At 38.8% G+C, this 10,511-nt stretch overlaps 1 protein-coding gene across 7 annotated transcripts in view; it reads right to left on the bottom strand.

Annotated features, from left to right (window-relative positions):
• TNNT3 (troponin T3, fast skeletal type) overlaps positions 1–9,721 on the bottom strand; it is a 34,313-nt gene extending 24,592 nt beyond the window's left edge. For 2 of the 7 annotated variants that reach the window (XM_075187897.1, XM_075187896.1), the window contains exons 1-6: positions 9,617–9,721; positions 7,020–7,058; positions 6,440–6,453; positions 4,037–4,051; positions 2,574–2,588; positions 1,882–1,902 (exon numbers count right to left, since the gene is read on the bottom strand). In XM_075187897.1, coding sequence (XP_075043998.1) covers positions 1,882–1,902; positions 2,574–2,588; positions 4,037–4,051; positions 6,440–6,453; positions 7,020–7,039 — 85 coding nt within the window. In that variant the 5' untranslated portion in view covers positions 7,040–7,058; positions 9,617–9,721. Of the gene's footprint in view, positions 1–1,090; positions 1,197–1,881; positions 1,903–2,573; positions 2,589–4,036; positions 4,052–6,439; positions 6,454–7,019; positions 7,059–9,616 lie in introns of those variants that run through there. The other 5 variants (XM_075187894.1, XM_075187895.1, XM_075187898.1 and 2 more) reach the window with 4 other exon arrangements.
• Positions 9,722–10,511: the final 790 nt, after the last annotated feature.

Below are 10,511 nucleotides of genomic sequence, written 5' to 3' on the forward strand. Positions count from 1 at the left end.
CACTATTACCAGAGGGTAAGGAGTTGGGTTTGTTTTACAACGTGAATTACAGACACGCCACAACTATATCAGAAACTGTGACTCTCATTAATCTCTACTGATCTATAAGCAAACCTAATTCTATACTCATTGACTTACTCACTATGACGGTGAATTGAGTTACTTGCTCCGCCTGAAACCTACTTTCAGCTGACTTTTCTTTCTACACATATTTACTGTCACTTAATGTAGTGAGATTACTGTTTATATCTGGGAATCTAATGCGATTTGTAGTACCCAACTTTTCCCAATGTTCCAGTGTGATAAATGCAGTTGCCATGCAAAACCAGCATTCGAACAAGCAGAGGCACAGCAAGTTGCTATCATTCAGCTCAGATTAACAATCTTTATATCATCTTTGTACCCAAAGGACCTGATTTAGAGTTGTACAGGAGTCCATTTGCTCGACTTAAAATGCAACTTGTGTAAAGTTAGAAACACTGCTCATGTGCACAACTTGCACTCATATTTTGAGTTGAGCGTATCTTACACTTGCATTTTGAGAGGCGGGTCAGGGGTGTTTACATGTAGTTTCTGCACAGGCGTGGATAGGCCAGTCTACCATGCCCCTTAGAGATACACCTGATTTGAATTCATCTATTGTAGGTATCTTTAAGAGACACCTCTTAGGAGGCATATCTTTGCACGTCCCATAGGCCCGGTGCATGTTTCCGGATTGTTGATAATGACGGCATCATCTTTGGCGCTAGATTCAAATTTGCAATATCATATGACACGTGCAATTCAAAATACAGTCAAAGGAACTAAAGTGTAAAGTTCCATGTATGCAAAAGTCACAACTTTTTTGTTCAACTCTAAACCAGGCCCATAGTTGCTAGGTAAGTAGGAATCAGAAATATTGGCATCTCCTATGTCTCCTGTTGGAGTATAGCATTGCTTTCTGCAATAAATAAATACATCTACTGTATCTGCTGGAATGACTCTTCTGTGCACTATCCATGCACACGAATAGATGAATCGGGGCGGACCGTACTATAGAAGGCCCTACGCGTATTACCGACAACTGAGGAAGGGCATTTTACAGTCTTACCTTCCTCCTCTGCCCCCTCATAACTTTCCTCTTCTTGAACTGTATCCTCCATAACTTGTTCAGGCTCTCCTTCTTCTGAAGTAGGTGGCATAGGCAAGCAGTCAGGCAACAGACGGAATGGGGCAGGGGTGAAGGACGTATTAGATAGCAGGACAGGAAGGAGAGAGGAGACATGAAAGCCAAGGCACAATAACAGAAGATGCAGACTATCAATGTGTTTGTAAACTAAAAAGAGCGTTCTTTGTGCCGCAGATGTTCATGCTGTACTCATAGAAACAATTGGTAATAAAATCATGTTAATTATTTATAATGAAATAATATTTGCTACTGACATTAATTGTAAAAGCCACTTAGCTAGGTCATTTTTCCTATAAAATTATAGCATCCTGCATATTAGGCATAGTAAGCGTTTCTGTATTTTCCAAGCACTGGCTACAAGGTGCAAAGGTCATATCTGTCACATGGTCTTGGATCCCCAGCGTGCGCCATGCAACAGTCCTCGCATATAGACCAGCAAGCACATCTCAGCTGTCAAACGCTGTAAAAGTCCCCTATAAACCCAATGGGTAGAGCAGGCATTATCAGCACAAACACTTGCATAATGTGACTGGATTAACATGTATATAGACAAATACTCAGACTAATCATGGGATTATATGTGTCTGGTTAACCTGCATTCACTCTCCTCTGATTACAGATACTAAGAGGAGATTTAAAGTAGAAATGAGCAACAGACTGGGACCCCTGATGGGTTCACCTCAGATTATGGGGAGGTAAGTGTGATTACGTACCTTCTTCGTGGGATTCTTCAACTGTGCAGGAAAAGCATTAAGGAGGAGAGGAATAGCAGTTAGAACAAGCAGTAGCGGACAAGCCAAAAAAAAAAGCTAGTCAAGCCCCTTTCTGCTGACACGGGGACATATGGGAGCTAAACCACACAGCACGGAGTCACTTTGACATAGACGGGGTATGCTAAGCAATGATTGAGAACCTATACAATGTCTATGTTATTCAGTATTTAGTTTCACCACAGTGGACCTCATTCCCCTGGAACCTGCTGTAAAGTACACCCATTGCCTAGGAACAGATGTGGCAGACATTTTGTTTGCTGACCCAAAACTAATGAGAACCTGGTCTACCTGGGAACTATGAACATCAATCAATCACGTTGTGCCTGTTCCTATTGAATTCATAATTTGCAGTCTAACAAACATTTGTATGGCTGAGAAAATAGCCTGTCTATATGTCACAGTAAAGGGTTCACATAGAATGTGATTCATGTCATATTTACAATCATTAGTCTCAGTAAATGTAGTTATATAATGGAGGCCCTCACAATTAACATAATATGTTCTTAGTTCTCTACAGGGTATCTTTGTACTGCATGAGAGTCTACATAACATGGTAGAAACACAACCTTTACCCACTATACACACAACCAACCAGCCCAATGTTACCCCAGCTAATGACCTAAGAGACGTACCTTCTTGGGCTTCCTCTGTCAGATATTTTGTGGCAAGGGCAGGATAGAGGAGCAAGAAAACAGACAAAGCAAAACATGTTAGCATTTAACAGACAGCAGTGGTACATTGAAGAGGTGACATCTGCTCTGCGCCTCAGAAGGAGACAAGTGACAGGACAACCTGTACTGGACTATGTAATCCCAGACACCTCCACTGTAAGCATAACAATAAAGAAACAATTTACCTCCAGCACATGAACGTACTTATATCACTGACTTACATAGGGATGACAACATATGGACGGACAGCAACTGACATGCACGGTGGACCTGGGCCTATTTCAACTACATTAAACAGGTTGAGCTGATTAATGTAAACGTGTCGTTATTGGAACCAAACAGAAGTGATGGCATTATGAAAAATGTCATGCTGTAATAATCCTCAGTCCCATTCATCTCCATAATGCTTATTCACACAGTGTCAATAGGGAAATGAAAAGATGTTTTATAGTGAACCTGTTGTCCACACACACATACAGCAGGGACATTAATTCTGAAATTAATCCTGAAAATGCAGAATTTCAGTGTGCCTCTGGATCCTAATGAATTAATAGGCAGCAATGTTACAAATACTCATTCAGCAAAATGGCCGACGTGTGTCTGTGTGTGTATGTTAGGGTATTTAGACTGTAAGTTCCAATGGGGCAGGGACTGATGTGAATGAGTTCTCTGTACAGCGCTGCGGAATCAGTGGCGTTATATAAATAAATGGTGATGATGATAGTGATGCCTTTGGCTATATTTGTCAGGTTTGAAATTAATTTGTGCAATCTCTCTAAGAACATTATCACAGAGAAATGTATCCTCCTATATTATGACTATAAAGCACGCTCTAGAGAAGTTGGACTTGAAGTACCTTCTTAATGATAAAGCAGTGGAGTATCCATCTTTGTATAAGGTTTCAGTATTGGGATGTCATTATGGGCACTTAAAAATTTGACAGACTTGAAAGATGAATTCTGCATGCTTGCTGCATACACCTGTACCAAACACTATATACTGTACCCCACATGTAAAATTTAACTTTGTATTTAGTTATAAGTGGATAACATTGTAAACTTGTCTCTGACTGTAATTTGAAGTCCCTGTATTGAGCCATAGAATTCATTATGATAATGAATGAGTGGGAATGAGGATTTCATGAGGTAAAATACACTACACACTCAACGTTTGTGACTAAAATATTTTTTGGGGGGAGGATGGGGCTTAAAAACAGCGGTCAGCAGTTATATGTTAATAGGTATGAATGAGGAATTTGAAGGAATTAACCCTTTCACTGCAGACACGTTCTAAAAAAAACAAATGTAAGTGAAGAGGCTAATAAACATTAGTGACATCCTGCTGACCAACGTAGGCCTAGAGTGTTACTGGATTAGGGGTTGATAGTCAGAGGTGTGCAGATTAGAATGAGTGCAGCCATTTACCTTCTTCGTATTCTTCTGTTTTTGTGTGGATATAAAAGAAAATGAAAAAGTAATGTAAACAAAGACGAAAGCCACAAGTAACATTGACTGCGAGCCCCATTTGAGATGCTTGAATTGGATTCAAAGTGATTCTCGAATCAGTTCATCAAATAGGTTGTACGGTTTTAAAATATGAGATAAATTCTCGAGCTTTATACTAAAAAAACCTTCAAGGTTGATGCCAGCTGGGCAAACTGATTCGACCATTTTTGAGCCAGTTAGAACATGTTCGATCTCATTCAAGTTTAAATGGCTACATAGCATAATATTTTTAACATTTTTCCAGCAGTGAACATGAATTTGGAACTCCAACTTCCAAATGAATCACGGTTATATCCACCACTTGAATTTACAAAAAAACAATAAAATACTATTAAATATAGCCATTCAAACAGTCAACAGTTTGGAGTTTATTTTAATGTGTCTTTTTTATCTGCTAGCTGCAAACTGGAACTGCGAATTCCTCTTCGGCAGTCGAACCAAATCGAACTGGTTCAAAAATGATGATAGTGAATAAGTTCAAACCGGCCAAATTCGACTGTATTTCAAACCGGTTCTGATCATTCAAGCACCTCTAATTCCGAGTACTTCAGCCTCAGTCATTTAAATTGGACATATTTGAGAAATACGTACTGCATGATTACATAGGAATCCACTGCTATGCAGCCATGCAGTATACATATCACATGCATTCAATGCAGTGTTACAACATGAATTTTTGGCGGCTGAAGTGTTAACCCTGCATATCTCCAGCAAAACAACATGAAAACAGATGAACATGTCTTAATGAGTCTAGTTCTAGCTTCATTAGAGTAATTAAAGAAAGTGCTTCAGTGCTACTTCCTAGCAAACAATCGGTGCACTTTAATTTCTCTTAGCGATGCTCCCTAAATCTAAATGAGTTGCTTATTGTACATTAACAGATTAAACGTTGAATACACTGAGGAAAATAAAAGTAGCAATTGTATCACTCAGACACTTATGTATAGTTAATAGAAGAAATGCATAAAGAGAGCAGATCAACACTTTTGGTTTTAAATATACAAAAATGAATACTGCAGATGTGGATTAAACTGCAATATACGTCTTTATATATATCCTGGGTAACGTTGGTGATCTTGCCTGGAGAGAGTTTATCAGTAATGAGGAGGTAAAAGTGCAGACGTTAATAAGGGAAGAAAAGAAGGAATGAGTTAAAAGGTGATGGAATCAAACCAGTTATCCAAGCACACAAGACAGATTGGAAGAATAGGACAATAAGAAGAGAATCAAGATCTGGAAATTAAGTGAAGAAATTAAGGAATAGAAGACAGGGCAGGTTTTATGGATATCCTTGTTCTAGCACAGATGAATTAGTCCTATCTATTCTAAAATCATCCGTATCTATACACAATGTGGGGTAACTGGTGAAGCCTGATTTGTTTTTACTTCTAAATGGATATAATTATTTATTATTTTTGTGACGGCTATAAGGTTTCTTACTGCTCCAGAGAGCGAATGTGACATTATCTAAATATTATTCATGGAAAGTACAGTGTTTGGCAATTTTAATATTTAAGGACAATAAAGCAGAATATCATGATTTCTCTAGCTAATGCTAAAAAGGCCATGTTCCATCTGTGCTCATCTTAGGATATCCTTAAAACATGCACTGCTGGTATTTGGGAGGAGGGTGGAGAATGGAGATAGTTGTTAAGAAATATTTTGTCATCAAGTAAGGAAGAGTCAAGTGAATAAGAGGCAAGGTTAGTAACAAGTGATAGTGTTCAGTGGGAAATATAACTTAATTAAGCAAATGTAAACCGTTTCATATACACATAAATGGATTGGATGACGTGCAGTCAGTTGGAATCAATAGGAGCATTTAGGCAGAGATTAAGTAGACATGGGCAAGTCCTCCAGCATATTACATATACACAGTTCTCGCATTATTACAGCAATGTGTTATATACGCGTGGGAAATCTATTATGACAAATACTGGTGTTCTAGAAGTGAATATATAATACAGAATAAGATGTTCACCACTGAAAATCCATAAAGGCAGGAGATCCCTACCATACTAATATGCGTACATTATTTTTTTTAAGCTGATTTTTGAGCTGAATCATGCTTTGGACAAATTGGCAATAACTTCATCATACTAATTTATCAGCAACTGTGATAATTTTGTATATTAGACTTTTGGAACATGTGACTTCCTAATAAAATTAATTACAGCACCTATCGGTCATATGGCATGTCCTGGGACTGTAGTACATTATCTGGAAGGCCAGAGTGTCCCCACCTCTGATGCATACTACCAGGACTATGTCAGAATACTGTCATATTACATATGGAATGAAAGGGTATAGGGCTATACTCACCCTCCACCTGTTCACTGGTGCAGGCGAACAAAAATTGTAGAATAAAAACAACAAAAAGGAGAAAGGAGAAGAGAGGGGAAAAAAATCAAGGTTATTTTATATTCGACTAATTTGAATTAGACAAAACGCCATTTCTATTGTATTGGACTAAATAGTCCACATGGGTATATGTGTGTGCAAAATAAAACAATCTCTACTACTATTGAAGAAACATTCTTTGCAACTAGGGGACTATTGTTGCCATGGCAGCCATTGTAACTCTCACCCCGCCAAGAATAAACATTTTTATTGTACCTTATCTTCTCTTAATGTGATTTCTGCATTATTAGGGATGAATACAAATATGACATAGATGCCCATGTTATAAAATAGGTCCTATGGACACTGTGATGCTGAGTTAGTGCATATAAGCATGGCATGTATAACATACTACAATCCCCATCATGTCATGTATGGTGAATTTTAGGGTATTTTGTGCATTTGAAATGCTCCTCTGCAAGATATATTAACATATAAGGCATAAGATAAAAACAAGTGGTAAAAGGTGCGTGTAACACGACCCGTTGATTTGGATACTTACACTTCTTCTGTGTCAGACATGGTGGCGGCTTTTGGTCGGCTGGAAAGAAACAGAATGAAACAGAACTATGATAACTTGTTGGAAGCACCGAATCTGCCTTTATAACCACATCCTGGCCAAAGGCTGTGCCACAATGCATTGCTATTACCCTGCTTAGTGGTGAAAACATTATACAGTCATATAAAGTCAGATCAGCATGCGCTATTGTAAGCATGGCTTATACCGCATCTTGTTTTGTAGATGGGGTTATTTCAATAGCACTAAAATAGTAGCAGTTCTTCAAATAGGAGTACAAGGATATGACAGAAGTAGAAAAATGCTGGCACTTAGGAAGATGCCGCAGGAACCAATGCAAAATACAATGGAACATAAGTAATGGAAGACAAAGGACCAATGTATCGTAAGCTTTCGACATCCATTGTTTTCGCTTTTCCATAAGTCACTAATTGTATTAAAGAAATTGAACAACTTTTTTTCAATACATCTATTTTGTTGATATGTGATAACTGGACATCCTGACCTCACTACAGGGGGATTGGGCAATATAATGGACCCTTAGGTAACTATTCATTTATGTTTCCAACCAGAGGTCTATTTATGTGTAATATAAAGATAGACACCATCACACTCTCCTTTTATAGTATCCACAGTCTAATATCACAGCAGCAATCTAAACTATTGCACAGAATATTCCACATAACAAGAAAAACACCAAAAACACCAATATCTATACTTTGTGTTATTTATGGCTCTTATAGAAATCTTAATTTCAGTTTTAACTTAATGGGACCAGTTTCTACAGTTTTTTTGATTTGTATTTCACTTAGCCATAGCACTGTATTAAAACTGATGTAATACAGTACAAGACAAGGAGGACAATGTCACCCTATGGCTTAATTTAGTTTTCCACCCTGTAAGGAAAACTTGGGAACCCAGAGCTGCACCGTGCATGACTCAGATGTTACATGAGAGGGCAAAGAGGGGCGGGTTGGTACGAGACAGGGGACAACTGGGCATTCTTGTCTATTTTAGGACCCCTGGGAATGTCCTTTAAAGGTGATTTGGACCTGAGAGGGGAGTTATTACAGGGATAATATGTAGGCCGGGGTATTCATTTCCTGTGGGTTATGGGGTACCTATCCCATATCAGAGACATTAAACATTGTGGTGCTTCTTAAATTAATATATAAAAACCCCTTGTAGTTCTGTGGTGTCTAAGGAAAGGTTCCCTTACTTTTGATAATGGAATTATATTAGTCAAGTATTATATTGCTGTTTGTAATCACATTTTCTGTTACACCTTCCAGATAAGGAGATAGAAGAGAAGGTAACACTTAGAGATGTTCAATATGTCATTTCTCACCTCCCCGTCCAACGCAACTAACAGCTGGTACCAACTACTCAGACTCAACCTGTTCAGCATATGTCATCCTCTAAAACAGCTAACAATACAGTTCTCAAGCAACCACAAAGAATGTCCTCAGCCCTGTGTAACCCAGCAGACACATACAGTCACTAGGACTCTCTTATACACTGCACAACATTCCAAGAGTCTCACTGTATCACTTTCCTGCATCCTCGCACAATTCACAGAGCAACTAGACAGAGGACGTCTATTTTAGAAGTAGCAAAAAGAAATACACAGACCAGAGCCAACAGGATTAATCAGCATTAAAGGAGGACAACTTTCCCTTCTGATCAACAGTGCAATATTACTCTTAGAACTCCCAATAGTAACAGTTATTAGTCAGAATTCTGCACTTATATTCTGAATGTAAGCCAAATACAGACAGAAATATCAATGGTAATAGGCGTAATCATATTAAGGATCAGAGACTCAGTATTTCAGTTCCAGAGAGCAGGGTATGTTTTCAAGATCTCCTGCCATGAGCACAGACCATTTAAGTATGAGAACAGGTTAGTGAGTTTAAGCACACCTCCCTCCAGTTCTCACATAAGAAGATCCAAGAGACTGCCTAAATACTGGAAGATGGATAGATAAAAGGTAGATAGATACAAGACAGACAGACAGAGATAGACAGACATGCATTTAGACAGCACCCTCAAGGCACACATGGCACAGAGCTGGACATTTGCCAGGGTCACATTAATGACGCCTCTCTTGCCATTCTCTGGCTTAGCCTGGATTCTTGCACTCAGCAGTTCTGTACAGCTCTCTACCAGGGGATTAACAGAGGGATCTTACTAATAAAGTATTAAAGGGGGTCACTCTCTGCACAATCTTTTTGTTCTTTGTGTATGAGGGGGCAGCGTCTTTTGTGAAAGTAACACCAGTCTGCAGATTATGACCTTGGCCACTCACTATAGCTTTCTAGGCATTTGTAGCTGTGTGTCATTCCAGCACCTGGCATCTCACTGCATTCCACTTTAACTCACAAAATAGTATAGAGAAAACACATTCTATGTGACTAAACTGATCAGCAAAGGATCCATTCTCACACCATTTACTGGGTCCTGAAACACAAGGGTGCACAGGTTCCTCTAACAGGCTTAGGTGCTGACTCCCCTCTTTTCATACAAGAGATGTTTCCCTGGTTTGAGGGGTATATTTCAGGCCCCCCTCACCCTTCTCTTACCTGAGGCAGGAGAGCAGAGACCAGCACTGGGGGTCAGAGCAGTTGTGAGACTTTTCAATCACCCACCGGCCTGGTTATGTCTTGCAATTATACCGAAATGTGATCCGTACCCCAATGGGATTGGACACTCTGTGGGGGGGTGAGGAGTGGCACACACAAGGGGCTGGACATGTGTTGGAACAGCTGCTTAACACAGGTTATAGGGGAGGGGGGCTTTCTTGGGTTAAAGCTCAGCTTACTCACTAATTATAGACCAAGCAGGACAGCAGAATTTGGAGATGTTCCCTTGTGTGTGTATGAGTGTATATGTGTGTGTGGGGTGCTGTTAAATTAAGAAGACCACCTTCATGGTAGGGGATATGCACAAATATCTTCATTTTAAGCTGCATCCCATCATTAGATTAAATGGGAGCATATGTAGAACACAAAATCATATAAGTGGCACATTATCAATAAATTGTACTGAGCTGCTATATGTTCTGTGAATAATTAATCAAATATATCAATGATTCTGAATATCTGTATTGTTGAGTTACCCCTATTCATATCAGCTATTCCAAATTAACATGTTCTGATATATGGCAGTACTGAGTATCACTACTCATAGAGAATGTGCTCTATTGTGTAATGATATCAAGGATCTCTTCATACTTTCACATCTTGACAATAAACGTGGTTATAGTTTACATGTTATTGTTAATAAATAAGGTAGTTGTATTATTATCTATAGAGGTTAAATACGTATAATGTAATTATACTGTTTAACAGCCCAAAGATGGTAAATTCTCCCACTAGGAGTTTTACTGTGAAGACTTATATGCATGCTGCTTATTTTTTTGTTTTTAGAGTGCTAGCTCTGTGGCACAGATTGCTATGAAACATATACTTGGCACAT

This window comes from Mixophyes fleayi, chromosome 10, assembly GCF_038048845.1.
Source record: "Mixophyes fleayi isolate aMixFle1 chromosome 10, aMixFle1.hap1, whole genome shotgun sequence".
Taxonomy (NCBI): Eukaryota; Metazoa; Chordata; class Amphibia; order Anura; family Limnodynastidae; genus Mixophyes; species Mixophyes fleayi.